This window comes from Oncorhynchus mykiss, chromosome 10 (genome assembly GCF_013265735.2).
Source record: "Oncorhynchus mykiss isolate Arlee chromosome 10, USDA_OmykA_1.1, whole genome shotgun sequence".
Taxonomy (NCBI): Eukaryota; Metazoa; Chordata; class Actinopteri; order Salmoniformes; family Salmonidae; genus Oncorhynchus; species Oncorhynchus mykiss.
Window position 1 is genome coordinate 17,549,566 of NC_048574.1, and position 20,632 is coordinate 17,570,197.

The 20,632-nt window shown below is 39.7% G+C and overlaps 1 protein-coding gene across 3 annotated transcripts in view; it reads left to right on the forward strand.

Moving 5' to 3' along the window:
- Nucleotides 1-3,418: 3,418 nt before the first annotated feature.
- The window catches only part of rasa4 (RAS p21 protein activator 4), a 70,075-nt gene continuing 52,861 nt past the window's right edge, over nucleotides 3,419-20,632 (forward strand). For 2 of the 3 annotated variants that reach the window (XM_021617632.2, XM_021617633.2), the window contains exons 1-3: nucleotides 3,420-3,787; nucleotides 14,654-14,710; nucleotides 17,133-17,246. In XM_021617632.2, coding sequence (XP_021473307.1) covers nucleotides 3,723-3,787; nucleotides 14,654-14,710; nucleotides 17,133-17,246 — 236 coding nt within the window. In that variant the 5' untranslated portion in view covers nucleotides 3,420-3,722. Of the gene's footprint in view, nucleotides 3,788-14,653; nucleotides 14,711-17,132; nucleotides 17,247-20,632 lie in introns of all 3 variants that reach the window. The other variant, XM_036989822.1, reaches the window with a different exon arrangement.

Genomic DNA, 20,632 nt, shown 5'->3' on the forward strand with positions numbered 1-20,632 from the left:
AACCTATGGCAGCCCCTGCAGACCAGCTTTGTACCTTGGCCACCCAGCAATCCAGAATTTAGTACGGCAGACTACCCTGACAGCTCCAGGCCTGACCTGCCGAGTCTGATGGTGGGCCAGCAGCAGATGTTGTGGCAGCAGTTGACAGGCTTGGGACCGGGCATTCTCACCCAGGCCCCCGACTGACTCAGAGTGGCCTTCCCTGCTCAGGACGACATCATGACAGGTATGTGAGCATTTACAGTAGAAGCTGGTTCCTTAATTCTTCTAAAAACAAAACAATAGAGACAGTGTTCCGTCCCCCATCCTTTTCGTAATACTGAACATGGTTTCAATACATTTTCAACATAATTCACAGCTGGTATTAAATTAAATCTCAAATTCTAGTGTAATATGATGTAGTTATAATTTGAAGGTAGACTCTTATTAACAGTTCTATCGCCCCTGTGACAGTAGTGGTGAGCATTGTCTATGTTGAACATTACAACCTCGCCCATACCTACAGCACAGTGGCCCATTACCACAGTGGCCCCACCCTCCATATACATCACACAACGTAGCTACATTTTTATGTTTATATGTCCATCTTTTCAGGGAACTTGATAATTTGTGTGTAGAAGTGGAAGTGTATGATGGTGTTAAAGAGTCATCTAACTGTCTGTCCCCAGGTTTCAATCCTCTAATCCTGGTTGCTACAGCGGGTCGTGTTGAGGTGATGATCCTGCTGGATAAAGGAGGGGACATCGAAGCCCAGTCTGCGAGAATCCAGTCTGAGACAACCAAAAACACAATATTGTTTATCTGGACAATATTGCAAAACATGTTGATACTCTCAGTATCACTGAATGTCTTACATGTGTTGACTTTTTAAATTCCTTTGCATGGATGGGTGAGCTGGATGGATGCCACACCATTAACTCTGGCTGAACTGCTGCAGGTGGCTGCAGCTATGGTCCATGTTATGTCTACAACCATCTCCACACTGACAGGAAAAGACACAAAGGGCTGTGAAGGGTCCTGCCCAACCCAGATGTTTCAAATGGCATAATTACATAAGAGGCTGTCTGTTTGAACCGGTGTTTATCAAACAGAAACCACCAGAACGCTATTACTCACAAGATAGACTAAAAACAGTCAATAAAGTGATTGTTTGATTGAAACTGTTTTATCATAAATGAATTATTAATTACATGTTGACTACATATTTTGTTACCCTTTCCTGATATGATTTTATAAATCCTGACTGCAGTCTCTAGGTTAGTCTTGTCTGGCACAAACACTTGTAGCTGAATGCATCGCTAATACTGCCCCAAAAACATTGCCATTCCCATGCTGTTTCATTATGTGTATCTCAATAATTATTTACAGAAATGTCTGTATGCTGCATTGTGGTATTTGTTTCTGTGTTGACAGTGGCAATGGTCAAAATAACAAGCATTACAAATGTATTTACACCTTTGATTTCTTTGATTTTGGAGTAGGTACCAGTCCCCACATCATACTGTAAGTTGTGTACTCTTCAGGGTTCTCTCTATATAATATTACTTGTTGATGAAGAGGAAATCATATGATGTATAATATATATACACTGGCAAGAAAAAGTATGTGAACCCTTTGGAATTACCTGGATTTCTCCATAAATTGGTCATAACGTTTTATCTGATCTTCATCTAAACAACTATCACAACAATAGACAAACACATTCTGCTTAAACTAATAACACACAAACAATTCTATGTTTTCATGTCTTTATTGAACACACCGTGTATAACGGGCAGCGATAACCTCAACCAAACTTTTTCTGTAGTTGCATATCAGACCTGCACAACGGTCAGGAGGAATTTTGGACCATTCCTCTTTACAAACTGTTTCAGTTCAGCAATAGTCGGCATGTCTGGTGTGAACCGCTCTCGGGGTCATGCCACAACATCTCAATCGGTTGTAGGTCAGGACTCTGACTGGGCCACTCCAGAAGGCGTATTTTCTTCTGTTGAAGCCATTCTGTTATTGATTTACTTCGGTGTTTTGGGTCGTTATCCTGTTGCATCACCCAACTTCTGTTGAGCTTCAATTAGCGGACAGATAGCCTTACATTCTCCTACAAAATGTCTTGATAAACATGGGAATTCATTTTTCCATCGCCTATAGCAAGCTGTCCAGGCCCTGAGGCATCAAAGCAGCCCCAAACCATGATGCTCCCTCCACCATATTTTACAGTTGGGGTGAGGTTTTGATGTTGGTGTGCTGTGCCTTTTTTTCTCCACACATAGTGTTGTGTGTTCCTTGCAAACAACTCAACTATAGTTTCATCCGTCCACAGAATATTTAGCCAGGTGCTGTTTTGCAAACTTTCTTTGGACAACAGTGGCTTCTTCTGTGGTGTCCGCCTATGAACACCATTCTTGTTTCGGCGCAGGTTTAAACAAGAGCATGGGGCGCTCTGCCTATTAATACAGTACAGATTTGGTGGGAGCTCACACTGTTTCACCCAGGGAAGAAGATGAGACTGGAATAATTTTGTGGAATTCATTTCAGACAATGTCACTTTTATAGGTAGAGTCAGCGACATGACATAGATGCATCCATACTGGTCAAAGGCAACATGAGTTGGGCTAACACAAACAAATGGGTAGGTTAAAATTTCTTTAGGATCGGTGGGTTCCCTGCAGGACGGTTGAGCTAACGTTGTATTAGCATGAGGTTGTAAGGAACAAGGACAGACATATCTGATATTGGCAGAGAGCTTAAATTCTTGTTAATCTAACTGCACTGTACAATTTACAGTAGCTATTACAATGAAAGAATACCATGCTATTGTTTGAAGAGAGTACACAGTTTGAACATGAAGTTATTAATCAACAAATTAGGCACATTTAGACAGTCTTGATACATTTGAACAGAAATGCAATGGTTCATTGGATCAGTCTAAAACTTTACACATACACTACTGCCATCTAGTGGCCAAAATCTAATTTGCAGCTGGAATAAGACATGGCCTTTCTCTTGCATTTCAAATATGATTGTACAAAAAATATTTTTTTTCTTTGTATTATCTTTAACTAGATCCAATGTGTTATATTCTCCTACGTTCCTTTCACATTTCCACAAACTTCAGTGTTTCCTTTCAAATGGTACCAAGAAAATGCATATCCTTGCTTCAGGGCCTGAGCTACAGGCAGTTAGACTTGAGTATGTCATTTTAGGCGAAAATGGGGGAAAAAAGGGTCCAATCCATAAGTTAACTGTGCCAGTTGCTGGATGCAACTCTGTATTGGATGTAACTCTGAGCTGGATGCTATACAGGATGTTGTATCCAGCTCAGGGTTACGGCTACTACTGTATATTTAGCCACATAACTGTCTTTCGGCTTCTTTAATTTTCATCCCGCACAGTAGGTGGCGGCATAAATAACGTTGGATGTAGTCTTTCCGTACAACTCCAACGAAGAAGACCGTAGTCTACTATCAAATACTCACAATCGCTCTCTTTCCAACAACGAGCGAGTGGGTCACAAGTACGTTGATATATACAAACCGCCGAGTTGCAGACAGATATATGATACGTGGCAAAAATAATATTGACGACGTTTGTCTGTGTGTTTAATATACTGCTGTCAGGCGCGAAACCCCAAAATTCTGTTTGACAGCTGTTTTTGAGGAGGAACAATCTGCGCGTAATATCACAGCGGAGTCATCACCGTTTGGACGCTGGGACTTGGAGAAATGGCAAAACGAAACACTTTATTTATCAGAATTGTGGAGGGGAAAAATTTGCCAATTAAGGACATGTAAGTACTGTTACTGTACATGTTTTACTCTTCGTTTTTTGTTCACCGATTTACCAGACTTTGCTTGTCAATTTGCTTAGGATAGGACTTAATTGATAGGCTTTTGCTCCTCATCTGTATTTGATATTTTAAATGTGAATTGAATCAACTACTTTAGTGTATTTCAATGATAGACTGAACCAACCTTTTGATGCTGTAAAAAAAACGCTGGTATATTTTCATTATTGGCAAATGGGTTCATTGTGTAGTTATTTCCTCAAACACATATCATTGATTTTGTAAATATATGATTATAATACAAAACACATCAAAGTAAACATCCCTAGATAATGAATATGAACTATGCGGTATGTCAATCAACAATCACATCAAACAGAGCCTACTCTACCATGATTACATGACTTCAAAGGAAAGCCAGTCTTAGAAAAATAAATTATATAGATAATGGGCAATAATATGGAGTTGGTCCCCCCTTTGCTGCTATGACAGCGTCCACTCTTCTGGGGAGGCTTTCCACTAGATGTTGGAACATTGCTGCAGGGACTTCCTTCCATTCAGCTTCAAGAGCATTAGTGAGGTTGGCCACTGATGTTGGGCGATTAGGCCTGGCTTGCAGTCGGTGTTCCAATTCATTCCAAAGGTGTTAGATGGGATTGAAACAGGAAAGGGCCTTCCCCAAACTGTTGCCACAAAGTTGTAAGTACAGAATCGTCTAGAATGTCATTGTATGCTGTAGTGTAAAGATTTCCCTTCACTGAAACTAAGGGGCCTAGCCCGACTCATGAAAAACAGCCCCAGATCATTGTTCCTCCTCCACCAAACTTTACAGTTGGCACTATGCATTCGGGCAGGTAGCTTTCTCCTGGCATCCCCCAAACCCAGATTTGTCCATCTGACTGCGAGATGGTGAAGTGTGGTTCATCACTGCAGAGAACGTGTTTCCACTTCTGCAGAGTCCAATAGTGTAGTGTATCATCTCTCATCACTCTCCACATCTCTTACCTTTTTACAGAATTCCATGCATTGGATAGAAACAAGCAGACTCTGAAGCTGAACTAAACATAGATTAACAGTGCATTGGACAATTTAAAAAACAGAAGCATCTCCCACTCAGCTCACTGCTAATTGGCAAACGAAGCTGTTGCTCTGTACTCCCCTGATTTACAATACTTCGCTCCACATCTTCCTTTACTCTTTTATATATATATATATATATATATATATATAGCCAAGTTATCATTACTCATTATGTATTTATTATTACATGTTTTACTTTTCTATTATTTCTCTATTTACTTTTTCTCTCTGCATTGTTGGGATTTGATATCAACTCTGCTTTTCCATTGCAAGTATTCTAAACATTCTTGCCGCCTCTGAAAATCCTCCCAACTGTCATTTATACTCCAATAGGGCCTGTTCCAAATGGTACCCTATTCCCTATGTAGTGCACTACTTTTGAATTCGAGCTCTAGTAAAAAAGTGGTGCACTACATAGAGAATAGTGCCATTTGGGACAGAAACATGGTTGTGTTCTAACCCAATAATGGACTAAAGGAGCCTAACGTTGCTCCTTATAGTCCTAGGACCTTCCTTACATGTTCTCTTTAAAGGTAAATTGTCTTTGGAAGCCGAAACAGCCAAATAATCTAAACTTGAATCGATTATCAAATGCGGTATGATTCTAGAAACATGAATCCCTCTACTTTATCACATCAGAGAAATAATTAAAAAAATACAAAATATACAGTCACTGTTTTAAAACACTTACAGCCGACAGTATTTTTTTTGACAACACGTTTGTGGCGCCCGTCTTACGTTTACACACCGTTGTTATGAGACGCAGATAGCTAATTAGCACAGGTAGTCGACCCTGTCTTCCGTCTATTTTACGTAAACGCGCAGTAACATGGAGATATGGCCGTGTGGGAACACTAACCCTATAAATGTGTGTATCAATTAGGGATGCATAATATCGGTGAACATATTGGAATCGGACAATATTAGCTTAAAATGCCAACATCGGTATCAGCCCGATATCTGTCTAGTTTAACGCCGATGTGCAAAACCGATGTCAAAGCTGATGTGCATACTTATATGACGCCACGTAAAATTTTGCGCTACACTGGCAACACCGCATTCCTAACCTAGCCCACAATGTCTGCTGTGTGGATCGAGCAGTCATCTGAAAGTGTAAGAGAATTTCAGCGAGACAACTCAGGCGAAATCGATTTAAAGCCAAGATAATGGAATTCATTGCTTATTTTCCACCATAATTTGCAAATAAATTCATTAAAAATCCTACAATGTGATTTTCTGGATTTTGTTTTCTTATTTTGTCTGTCATAGTTGAAGTGTACCTATGATGAAAATTACAGGCCTCTCATCTTTTTAAGTGGGAGAACTTGCACAATTGGTGGATGACTAAATACTTTTTTGCCCCACTGTATTTAGCTAGCTAACTATAGCTACTGAAACAGATTGTCGTTCTATGTTTTTGAGGAAGAACATTGTTTGCATCCATGAGTTAGCTAGCTTTTTTTAATGACCAGCACTGCAGCTGCTCGAGACAACTTTACCAGCATATGAACATATGTAACATATGAAATACGAGTGATAGTGTAATCAATGTGTAATAACTAGGTAAAAAATGTATGAACGTGTTAAATTATTATGTGACGTGCAGTCATATTCAGGTCCTGATTGGTCAACAAGCTTATTTGACACGTCAAATAGTGTTATTTGTATATTTTTTTACACGGAAGGACCCAAACGGCATTCCATAGCAATCCTGGTTGAGAATGAAATGACGGAACCAATGAACAACGAAACAGCACAGCAAAATAACTTTTTGGTGTTTGTGAACTTTATTTAACTAGCCAAGTCAGTTGACAACAAATTCTTATTACAATGACGGCCAAACCTGGACAGCGCTGGACCAATTGTGCGCCGCCCTATGGGACTCCAATCATGGCTGGATGTGTGATACAGCCTGGATTCGAACCAGGGACTTTAGTGTCGCCTCTTGCACGGAGATGCAGTGCCTTAGACCGCTGCGTCCATGTGTGCGTTAACTATTTAACTGTACTAGAATGCTTAAAAGGACGCTAAAATGTTAATTATTGGTATCGTGTTTGTTTTTTTGCAAGGAAAATATTGGATATCGGTATTGGCCAAAAATGTCATCGGTACATCACTATTATCAATTTGAACCTTTTTTTTGTTTTTAGAAAAAATACATTCTCGCTGATATGAAAGATAAGGTCCTTATGCTTCCAAAACTGTACCTCAAGTGATGTGTGTTAAAGTTCAGACCTAGCGTTGGGGCACTTAACAAAACTCCCTCATACAAAGAGACCTTCGTCCAATGTCTCGTGTAATGTAACTGAACTGAGAGCCACGATAAAGGGCTTATGATGGAAAGACTGGTATCATGATGCAGGAATGTGAGAATGATTTATCCAGGTATTCCACAGGAGATTTTTTGCTTTGTTATAGTGTGACCTTTCTGGTGCTGTGTTGATGGAAAGACTGGTATTTCATACTAATTAATTGTGAAATTGGCCAAACGGAATTCTTTCAGAATGACACTTTAATATGCTAATTCTGTCCTTTTCTTCACTGGTGGTAAGCACCGGTTCACTAGCTGCTGTGTCTAGTATGTACACTAAATTAACTTTATTGTTAACACCTTCCCAGAGGATTGGAGACTTGCATTAGCTCTCCAATGCTTAGACAGCTGTGGTGTCAAGTATGTACACTGACTCCATTTTAACACCTCAGTGCTGTACATGGGTGGTTTGGTGAACAACACTTGTGGAATGAGTAACATTCCCCTGAGACCTGGAGACTTGCATTAGCTCCCTGAACTAATGCCCAGGCTTTAACTCAGAGGGCGAACAGTCTTGTGGTTTACAGGAGATCCGGGTAAAAAGTCAAACCCTGGTCTGTCACATACCGACGTGTGGGACAGTGAAAACCAAGAGCTGCCTCCACGTCCTGTGTTTATTGACATATTCATTGGCTGGGCATTGTGTAAAGTGTTGACTGCTTGTTTGCACCCTTTTCACATGATTTGAGGTCAACTCCTTTTTTAAGACAGTCATGTTGTTATTCAGGTTGACCATCTTAAAGATCTGTGTCTCAAATGCCCCAATTTGATTAGACTAAGTGTGTCATGAGAAATGTCATTCCAATTTTAATTCAACTTTTCAATATTTGGCAGAGGGATCAGGCAGAATTTCTCTTTGGACATGCATGTTTTCCAATGGGTTTTAAGTGCTGCTACAGTAAAGTAGACTGAGGTAGAGAATATTCACTCCTTCACTCTACATAAACAGACGGGGAGTGGATTTACACTGCTTGTCTGTCAAATGATACATGAAATGACTTTGAACCCCATCTATTTCTCATGGGGAACAGGCTGCCACTAAAACACACAGATCCTCTTCCTATCAATACACACTTTTTGTGTACGTGACTAATGTCTTCTGTGTGTGACCATGGTTAGCAACTATCTTGTCCACATTTACCCACGACACATCCCCTAAATACACAAGTGTCAACCTCACAATGGAAGAAGCTATTTGTAATTGGCTCATGGGTATAAAAAAAAACAACAACCAACAAACGTTTCCTTAGCACCAGTGACTATCACAGTACTGCAGGTGGTTCACACTAAACGTTGCCTACGTGGTTAAACTGACAAAAGTAGAGCCATGTTTAATGTAACACCTGATTCCGACAGTCCCCAGTTTCCCCATCACTGTATGTAGCTCATGCTTCCTTTGAATTGTTCAATCAGAATTTTTTTTATAGACAAAGGTGTGAAATAATGACATTTGCATACTATATAAAACAAAGAGCCCAGGAACCACCACGTGGATTGCTATCTAGTTAATTATATTGATTAAATTGTTATTTTGGGTAGATATAACCTTTTTTGTGTTTAACACACATTACTGTACAACTGTTTCCCCGCAAATGTTTGCATTTGCATGCGCTCTGGAGTAGCTGCGGTGAGAGAGCGCCGTAGTGGAAGCGTTTGAGCAAAAATGTCTCGCTTGACGACACTGCTTCGCTCCATCAGAGAGATGAAGGCGTGCTGAAATAAATCACCAGCAGCAGTATTCAGCGCTCAACGATGCCGCAGCCCGCTAATTGCCGTACTACGAGTCACTAATCCTGCATCTGACATATCATTAAATTCCCCCAACTAAACAATCTACTCTTTTAAAACATGTTTTATGTAAACTCTACCCTGACTAGGCTATATCGCCTCGTTGGCGCTTAGCGCCGATTGTCTCTTGTTCAAGGTGAGAAACTGTTCTGTCACGGTGTCTTAGATAAACCATTTTCCTTTGGATGGTGTGATACAAGAGCCAAATGGCACAAAACAAAATGGCAAGACCAGGAGAATAAAATAATTTATTTGATTAGCGTTGTTTACCTGAGCAGGAGAGTCCAATTGTTTTGTTACACTTTTGGCCGCAAGCCAAAACTAATGTTTCCAAATGGCACACAGAGGAGACAATAGCAAGGGGAAAAACTCCTTCAGTAGGAAGAAACCTTGAACTACGTTGGACAAAAATATAAATGCAACAATTTCAGCGATTTTATTTTTATATTTTACTTTTCCATTTTTGTATGTAAATGTTTTAAAATATTTTTTTACTGCATTGCAGTTCATATAAAGAAATCAGTCAAATTAAATAAATTAATAAGGACCTAATCTATGGATTTAAAATGACTGGGCAAGGGCACAGCCATGGGTGGGCCTGAGAGGGCATGTGCACACCCACTGGGGAGGAGGCCCAGCCAATCAGAATGAGTTTCCCCACAAAAGAGCTTTATTAGAGATTAGAAATACTCCTCAGTTTCATCAGCTGTCCGGTTGGCTGGTCTCAGGTGAAGAAGCCAGATGTGGAGGTCCATGGCTGGTGTGGACTGCGGTTGTGAGGCCGGTTGGACGGTTACCAAATTCTCTAAAACAATGTTGGAGGTGGCTTATGGTAGAGAAATTAACATTCAATTCTCTGGCAACATTCCAGCTGTCGGCATATTAATTGCACGCTCCCTCAACTTGAGACATCTGTGGCATTGTGTTGTGACAAAACTGCACATTTTAGAGTGCACTTTTATTGCCCCCAGCACAAGGTGCACCTGTGTAAGTATCATGCTGTTTAATCAACTTCCTGATAACTCATCCACCTGACAGGTGTGGCATATCTTGGCAAGGAGAAATGCTCACAAACGGGGATGTAAACATATTTGTGCACAACATTTGAGAGAAATAAGCTTTTTGTGCTTATGGACATTTTCTGAGCTCTTATTTCTGCTCTTGAAACATGGGACCAGCACTTTACATGTTGCGTTTTTATATTTTTGTTCAGTATAGCTTAAGAGAAGGAGCCTGTCCTCCAGTCATATGGCTGGCTTGGTAGAAATTTGAAGTACCTTTTTATATCACATCACCATTTTGGCCAAAGTGTTATCCGACCTAACATTCTTGATACCAAGATGGCGTAGCAGTTAAGACGTGTTTGTTTTGTCCTCTCGTGTACTTTTGTATTTTTTGTATATATCAATTTATTTTCAATCTCTTTTCGATTTTTAATTTGATAATACCTTCCGGTAACCTGCCTCACCCAATGTGATACGGAATCGCTATTATTTTCAATTTTAGAACACATTCAAGAACCTCCAGAAGCTAACCAGCTAATTAAATACAAGCTATTTAGTCATTGTTAGCTACTGCTAGCGGCTTTTACCTTCTGCACAGATACCAGCCCTGTTTTTCCCTGGATAATAATCGCTAGTCTACCAGTATCGGACTGTCTCTCCACAACAACACCGGATTCCTGCCGTAATCCCTGGACCACTACTTCTGCTCTTCACAGCTAGCTTGCATCTAGCTAGCCTTATCTCAGTTCACTGGTCACGATGGCAACACCCACCCGTAGCACGCACTCCAGCAGGTGTATCTCACTGATCATCCCTAAAGCCAACACCTCATTTGGCCGCCTATCCTTCCAGTTCTCTGCTGCCTGTGACTGGAACGAATTGCAAAAATCGCTGAAGTTGGAGACTTTTATCTCCCTCACCAACTTTAAACATCTGCTATCTGAGCAGCTAACCGGTTGCTGCAGCTGTACATAGTCCATCTGTAAATAGCCCACCCAATTTACCTACCTCATCCCCATACTATTTTTATTTATTTACTTTTCTGCTCTTTTCCACACCAGTCTCTACCTGCACATGACCATCTGATCATTTATCACTCCAGTGTTAATCTGCTAATTTGTAATTATTCGCCTACCTCCTCATGCCTTTTGCACACAATGTATATAGACTCTTCTTTTTTTCTAGTGTTATTGACTTGTTTATTGTTTACTCCATGTGTAACTCTGTTGTCTGTTCACACTGCTATGCTTTATCTTGGCCAGGTCGCAGTTGTAAATGAGAACTTGTTCTCAACTAGCCTACCTGGTTAAATAAAGTTTAAAGTTAAAACGATGCCCACCCTGGCTCTACAGCCTCTTGTTGACACTGTTTGGCATGCGTACTAGTCCAAATATTTAATCAGGTCATCTACCATATTAGAAATACACACACTGGTTTTGTTTCATAATGGCACCCTATTTTCTATACCGTGCATTACTTTTGACCAGAGTGCTCTATATTTGGGACTTGCACATTTTCTATCCAGCCACGACCCCTTAGATAACATAGGCTCTTAGAAGACTGACTGAGTGTTCCTTCCTTGGCAAAATGAGAAGGCTCTGATCTGACTCACAGAGAAACAAAGACTATGTCCAGAATATTGGAGGAAGGAGCGATATCTCTCCTTCCTCCAACAATGTGTACTTGTTCATTTCCCTTCACTGATTGGAAGGGAAATTACTGATATTAGAATATCATACAATATGGCTCAGTGTTTGAGTTATTTTTTTTGTGCAGTCCATTTTTTTTATGCTTGGTCGCAAATGGGTCTTCCAAATGGGTAATGACCCCAAGCATACTTCCAACGTTGTGGCAAAATGGCTTAAGGACAGCAAAGGCAAGGTATGAGTGGCCATCACAAAGCCCTGACCTCAGTCACATAGAAAATGTGTGGGCAGAACTGAAAAAGCGTGTGCGAGCAAGGAAGCCTACAAATCTGACTTGGTTACACCTGCTCTGTCAGGAGGAATGAGCCAAAATTCACCCAACTTATTGTGGGAAGCCTGATGGCTACCCAAAATGGATGGCTACCCAAAATATTTGGCCCAAGTTAAACAATTTAAAGGCAATGCTATCAAATACTAATTGAGTTTATGTAAACTTCTGACCCACTGGGAATGTGATGAAATAAATAAATGCTGAAATAATGATTTCTACTATTATTCTGACATTTCACATTCTTAAAATAAAGTGTTGATCCTAACTGACCTAAGACAGGGAATTTTCACTAGGATTAAATGTCAGGAATTGTCAAACCTGAGTTTCAACTGTACATAAGTATTCAACCCCCTGAGCCAATACATGTTAGAGTCACATTTGGCAGTGATTACAGCTGTGAGTCTTTCTGGGCAAGTCTCTTAAGCACTTTGCACACATGGATTGTACAATATTTGCACATTATTCTTCGAGTTGGTTGTTGATCATTGCTAGACAGTCATTTGCAAGTCTTGCCATAGATTTTCAAGACGATTTTTAGGTCAAAACTGTAACTAGGCCACTCGGGAACATTCAATGTCATCTTGGTAAGCAACTCCAGTGTATATTTGGCCTTGTTTTAGGTAATTGTCCTGCTGAAAGGTGAATTTGTGTCTGTGTTAATTGGAAATCAGACTGAAACAGGTTTTCCTCTAGGATTTTGCCTGTGCTTGTCTCTATTCCGTTTCCTTTTATCCCCCCAAAAAACTCCCAAGTCCTTGCCGATGACAAGCATTCCCATAACGTGATGTATCCACCACCATGCTTGAGAATATGAAGAGTGGTACTCAGTGATGTGTTTTGGATTTGCCCCAAATAACGCTTTGTATTCAGACTTGAAGTAAATTTCTTTGCCACATTTTTTGCGGGTTTACTTTAGTGCCTTAATTCAAACAGGATGCATGTTTTGAAATATTTATATTTTGTGCAGGCTTCCTTCTCACTTTCATTTGGTTAGTATTTTAGAGTAACTACAATATTGTTGATCCTTCCTCAGTTTTCTCCTATCGCAGACATTAACTCTGTAACTGTTTTAAAGTCACCATTGGCCTCATGGTAAAATCTCTTAGCGGTTTCGTTCCTCTCTGGCAAATGAGTTAAGAAGGACGCCTGTATCTTTGTAGTGATTGCGTGTACTGATGGTTACACACTTTGGATGGTGTAATTAATAACTTCACCATGCTAAAAGGCATATTCAACGTCTGCACCCCCAATCTACCAATAGGTGGCCTTCTTTGCGAGGTATTGGACAACCTCCCTGGTCTTTGTGGTTGAATCTGTTTGAAATTCAATGCTCAACTGAGGGACCTTAAAGATAATTGTATGTGTGAGGTAGTCATTAAAAAATCATGTCAAACACTTATTGTCCATTTAGTCAATTCAACTTATTATGTGACTTGTAGTTCTTTACTCCTGTTCAGGAGTTCTTTACTCCTGTTCAGGAGTTCTTTACTCCTGAACTTAGTTAGGCTTCCCATAACAAAGTAGTTGAATACTTATTGACTCAAGAAATGTCACCTTTTTAATTTTTTTTAGTAATTCGTAACAATTTTCACTTTGACATTGTGTGTGCGGGCTGATGAGACAATCTCCAATTTAATCAATTTTAAATTCATGCTGTAACACAACAAAATTGTGGAAAAAGTCAAGGGGTGTGAATTCTTTCTGAAGGCGCTGTATATTCACATAGATTGCATTTAGATTACTGATGGTGTTTATTTGGATTCTTGACTTCGTCCTAACTTTTGATGTCTTGCTTCAATTATTTAATAATGATTTAGTTTGACATTTTTTACTACACTGTTAGGATCTAGTAACACAACATTTTGTTGTACCTACTATAACATCTGCTAAACTGTGTACGTGACCAATAAACTTTGATTAGATTTTTTTATTTGATTTGGGACGCAGCCTGAGGCTTTAAAGGCCAGCAGCAGACCCGGACCGGTTGTGATGTCTGCCGGTACCCGGGATGGGTCTTTTGAACTGGGAAGCTGCAAAGGCTAGACTAGAGAGGCTGTTTACGCATCTGGTGCCCTTTCGCCGTAGGCTTTGACTCACACCAAAGGAAATGCACGTGAACACACAAGCGCGCGTGCACACACACACACACACACACACACACACACACACACACACACACACACACACACACACACACACACACAAAAAGCATGTGAAATGTTTCTATGCTGGCTCAATCCTTTGTTTTAATATTTCCTCACACCTTGTGGTTGTAGAGCTTAGCATCAGTACAATTAGGCTTATCCATCCATCCGCAATGTTTTATTTTTGTTAGAATTAAACATTTATAAAATGATATGTAACCTCTGCCTCGGGTAGACCATTGAGTGTCTATGGACATTTGGGCAACACTTTTTATTTGAAGGGTACCTACATAAGGATGCCATTCTACATTCATTACTACTAACAAACATATCAGTACATAAGCATTTAATATATTATGTCCGCATTGTAAGTGACATTACTGACACAGGCTATGAAATTTCAACATGCGGTTGTTGGCATAAGCATTAGTACTGCTTATGTATGCGTTTTGGTACAGTAATAATGTTTTATGAAGTCTTTATGTAGGTATGCCTTACCGTGTAACTGTCATCTTCTCCGAGTTTCATCAGTGAATGTGTTTATGCCCTCTGATTTCCATTGCAGAACTGGAAGCAGTGATCCATATTGCATCGTGAGGATTGACAATGAGGCCATCATTAGGTATGTGTTTGTGTGTCCTGTCTCTGGCAGACCTATTAAGCCGGCTGAAGATCCTCTCTTCCGCCCTGCTTTGTTTGCGCTAAGGCGATTATCATACATTTTACCGCTTTTGATTAATTAGATCATTTCCATAGCGCACCGCTTACTTTCAATTAGTTTGACACATCTCAGCTGGCTAAAGCTTTGTATTTAGATCCACCTGGGTGTGTTTTGATGAAAGCCAAGAGTGTGTTTTAATCCACGTATTATATCTAGAATTACAATGTCTTGTTTGTCGATTGTGATGGACTAAAATCATTTTTAGCTCAGGTTTGTCTGCATAGAATAGAAATGCCTTTAATTTAGGACTGTGTTATCCAAAAGGATTAGGACAATATGGCCATTATCTTTAACCAAGCGCTTGTTGTTATGAGCAATCTGCTGGTTAAGTCAGTTGGTTGCCTCAGCCTGACAATCTGCTGTAGACTGAACAATAAAGTAAGAAAAGGCCAGCTTTGCTTGTTAATGTTTAACTGTTTGACCTCTCGTCTGGCTCGCTGAATGGGGGCTGACTGCAAAAAGCTGAAGTCAATGGCTGTATGCTCTCTCGCTAGTAAATCCTTAATTGTGGAATTTGAGCCTGCCTGTCTCCATAGTGAGATTCAGTGGGAGGGGTAATGGGGAAATTACTTAGAGTTAAGTAAATGTCTTGTCAAAATCACACTTTAAAAAAACATATTTTTTTTACTTTTTCGTTTACTCAAACCCAAATGTTGTTGACTTGTCCTATACTAGAATTTGCAGAATGAATTGCAGAAAAATCCTACCCATAGAGAATGATCGAGGCTTGTTTTATTTGTAAAAAAATGTTTAAGGGGTGGAACAGCTTAATATTGCGGAATGATTGTTGCTTCCATCAATGTAATTGTCTGCATCATTTCCAATCCCCCATATATTTTGGGGGGTAAATATATGTATCCATATACATGCACATACCTATATAGATATACACACTCTTTTTTTTTTAGAATATACCTTTTATTATTCCCCACAAACCCTACCTACCACCCTTCCACCAATTGGAGTAAACTATTAAACAATAACACTAGGCTTCTACCTTCAGTTTATACATCTTATACACATTTTACAGACTCAAATCTATTTTACAATAGTTATATTTTGTTTGTTTTTAGTCCTTTCTCTTTTTCTGATGTCCATCCATTTTGATTTCTATTTGTAACTGTGCTATTTCACAAAAGTTCTGAACCTATATACATTTTACAGACCCCGTATGTTTGACATTGGTTATCTTGTTGTTAGTCCCACCCTTCATCTCCATTCAATCCCTCCCATCTATCTCTCAACACCATCCATATTGAATTTCTATTTGACATATATTTTTCAACTGTGCTGGGATGCTTCACAAAGTACTGAACCTTTCTATTTTCATAGCTTCTACAGATTGTAAATTAAAAATATATATTTTTTAGCTAAAATAATAATTATATTATTAATTGATTGACCTATGGATTTTCAAACCACCCAGTATTGCTATCTGCAGCATTAGTTCTAGGCAAATGTTGCAATTCTTCAGCCACTTCTGGACCTGTGACCAAAAATCAGCTACATATGGACAATACCAAAATAAATACTCTAATGACTCTGCATCCTCACAGCAAAAGCCTGTTTAAATATGGGCAGCACCATTGAGCACTTTCACCATTTTGGAGTAGTCAACTGGGTGGGACTTCCTATGGGTTAAGGAAGGATCATTAAAAAATGCTTTGTCTTTCCTCATAGAACATGTCATGTTGGTTCTTTGGCTGAGCTAGCCAATCAGTGTTATACTCACGTTAATATTTGTAATGACCGGTGTATAAACCCACACCATTCCAAAACAGAAAAGCTGATTTTAACATTCTTAATTCAATTTTTTGGGGAATTTGGAAGGAAAACTATTTCACTCAGTGTAATTCATTACTGGGTCATATGTTATAGATATCTGGAAACGCAGGACAGTTATTTTAAAGATTTATGTAATGCCTTTTCCTTTGGAAATAAATGAATACCTCAGCCATTCTTAATGTTGGATGGTCCTGTTGTTTTTTAAGACATTTACCAGGAATATAAATCCTTGGCTAGCCAGCAGAATGTATGACAGTCAAATTACTTGATGGATACCTATTAGCAACAAACAATCAAGGTTTATTGTGTTTGGTCAATGACGCAAACTATGATAAATCTCTGTCATTGGAAAACACATCGTTACTCAAATTCAGGGCTCCTGAATGACTCAGATGTGCTACTAGATCAATACGGGGACTAGTATAGATTATTGTGTATTTATGCCTGCATCACGTTATTAATATGCCTTTATGGTGTTGTCTTATGACCGTATCTCAATATGCCATTGAATGTTGATAACCTTATCTATCTCTCCCAGGACGGCTACGATATGGAAGACGCTCTCTCCCTTCTGGGGGGAGGAGTATAACGTTCACCTGCCCCCGTCCTTCCATACCATCTCCTTCCATGTGCTGGATGAGGACTCACTGAGGTAATGAGGAGGTTGTATCTTCTCAAAGTCAACTTTTATATCATTGCCACAAGGTTTTTACTACAGCAATAGTAAACAATCCTTTCAAGTCCTATGCCGTACTGTATTTTAATTTTGATATTATTTATATCCATTATGGACCCTATTCAAATATATTTAAGTCCTTTTTTAAATACTAAATTCAAAACAGTACAGTACATTAACCCTTTACACTCATGGGAATTGGTCTATATGGATAGGACTACATTTAAATGTTTCTTACAGAGGAAATATGAAAAGCATAAGCATGGTGGAAATTGAAAAACAGTTTTGCGATTATGGGAACATTATTAGACAGGTTGAGGACACAACAGTTCACCTGACACAATACTGAACATAAACATTACGCTGTTGATTTTTACTATACTAATTGCCACATTTGTTAATCTAAAAATATTGTGCTTGGGTGTTTGGCTTGCTTGTATGACATTTGATCTTGCAAAATACATTGAGTCCTCTTAATTTACAGCATTTCCCTCACTCAGACAACAAAACATTTGCATAATTTGCCCAATTAGCAGGAGAGATGGGGGCGGCAACTTGTCGTGTGCGGTGCTGAAGTTCAGAACAGCTGTCAATCAAAACCCATGCAGAACTGTGAAGCGCAGTGCTTGAACTCTGACTTTGTTTTAGAAAATGTTATTGTGAAGCCACTCCGTTCCAATTTTGGCGCTTATCAGTGTCAAAATCTGCCAGTTTCAACCAGTATACAGGTATGAGTCCAAAAGGTTAAAGAATAAGTTACATGAAGAAGTTGTCTTCTGCTTTTTTCAAGGAGGTACAGTACCAGTCAAAAGTTTAGAAACACCTACTCATTCTAGGGTTTCTTTATTTTTTACTCTTTTCTACATTGTAGAATAATAGTGAAGACATCAAAACTATGAAATAACACATGGAATCATGTGGTAACCAAAACAGTGTTAAACAAATCTAAATATATTTGAGATTCTTCAAAGTAGCCACCCTTTGCCTTGATGACAGCTTTGCATATTCATGAGGTAGTCACCTGGAATGCATTACGGTGAACAGGTGTGCCTTGTTAATTTGTAGAATTACTTTCCTTAAAACGTTTGAGCCAATAAGTTGTGTTGTGACAAGGTAGAGGTGGTATACAGAATATAGCCCTATTTGGTAAAAACACAAACAAGTCCTTAATATGGAAAGAACAGCTCAAATAAACAAAGAGGAACAACAGTCCATCATTACTTTGAGACATGAGCGTCAATCAATCCGGAAAATTTCAAGTTTCTTGAAGAAACTGTGAAGTTTCTTCAAGTGCAGTTACAAAAACCATCTAGCGCTATGAATGAAACTGGCTCCCATGAGGACCGCCACAGGAATGGAAGACCGAATTACCGCTGCTGCAGAGGATAAGTTCATTAGTTACCAACCTCAGAAATTGCAGCCCAAATAAATGCTTCAGAGTTTAAGTAACAGACCCACCTCAGCATCAACTGTTAGAGGAGACTTTGAGTCAGGCGTTCATGGTTGAATTGCTGCAAAGAAACCACTACAAAAGGACACCAATAAGAAGAAGAGACTTGCTTGGGCCAAGAAATGCGATCAATGGACATTAGACCGGTGGAAATCTGTCCTTTGGCCTGAGTACAAATTTGAGATGTTTGGTTCCAACCGCCATGTCTTTGTGAGACCCAAATAGGTGAATGATTATCTCCGCATGTATGGTTCCCACCTAACGCATGGAGAAGGAGGTGTTATGGTGTGGGGGTGCTTTGCTGGTGACACTGTCAGTGATTTATTTAGAATTCAAGGCACACTTAACCAGCATGGCTACCATAACATTCTGCAGCAATACGCCATCCCATCTGGTTTGGGATTAGTGGGACTTAAGACCCAACACACCTCAAGGCTGTGTAAGGGCTATATGACCAAGAAGAAGAGTGATGATGGAGTGCGGCATCAGATGACCTGGCCTCCACAAACATCCGACTTCAACCGAATTGAGATGGTTTGGGATGACTTGGACAGCAGAGTGAAGGAAAGCAGCCAACAAGTGCTCAGCATATGTGGAAACTCCTTGAAGACCGTTGGAAAAACATTCCTCATGAAGCTGGTTGCGAGAATGCCAAGAGTGTGCAAAGCTGTCAAGGCAAAGGCAAAGGGTGGCTACTTTGAAGTATCTAAAATAAGATGTTTTTTTGTTTACTACGTGTTATTTCATAGTTTTGATGTCTTCACTATTATTCTACAATGTAGAAAATAGTAAAAATTAAGGGAACCCCTTGAATGAGTAGGTGTGTCCATGTCATATCTGCTACGTGGAAACATGCAGTGTATTCGGAAAGTATTCAGACCCCTTCCCGTTTTCCACATTTTGTTACGTTACAGCCCGATTCTAAAATTGATTAAATTGTTTTTTTCCCCCCTCATCAATCTACACACAATATCCCATAATGACAAAGTGAAATCAGGTTTTTAGAAATGTTTGCAAATGTATTATTTAAAAAAACGAAACCTTTCTTTCCATAAGTATTTAGACCCTTTGCTATGAGACTCTAAATGGAGCTCAGGTGCATCCTGTTTCCATTGATCATCCTTGAGATGTCTCTACAACTTGATTGGAGTCCATCTGTGGTATATTCAACTGATTTGGAAGGCACACACACACCTGTCTATATATAAGGTCCCACAGTTTACAGTGCATTTCAGAGCAAAAACCAAGCCATGAGGTTGAAGTATTTGTCTGTAGAGCCCTGAGACATGATTTTGTCAGCATAGATCTGAGTAAGGATACCAAAACAATGTGTAGTGTTGAAGGTCCCCAAGAACAGTGGCCTCCATCATTCTTAAATGGAAAAAGTTTGGAATTACCAAGACTCTTCCTAGAGCTGGACGCCCGGCCAATCTGGGCAATCGGGGAGAAGGGCAATGGTCAGGGAGGTGACCAAGAACCCAATGGTCACTCTGACAGCGCTCCAGAGTTCCTCTGTGGAAATGTGAGAACCTTCCAGAAGACAACCATTTCTGTAGCACTCTACCAATCAAGCCTTTATGGTAGAGTGGCCAGACGGAAGCCACTCCTCATTAAAGGCACATGACAGCTCGCTTGGAGTTTGCCAAAAGGCATCTAAAGGACTCTGACCATGAGAAACTAGGTTATCTGGTCTGATGAAACCAAGATTGAACTCTTTGGCCTGAATGCCAAGCGTCATGTCTGGAGGAAACTGGCACCATTTCAGCTGCCGGGACTGGGAGCCAGGATCAAGACAAAGATGAACGGAGCCAAGTACAGAGAGATCCTAGATGAAAACCTGCTCAGGACCTCTGGGGCAAAGGCTGGGGTAAAAGTTCACCTTCCATCAAGAACATGACCTTAAGCACACAGA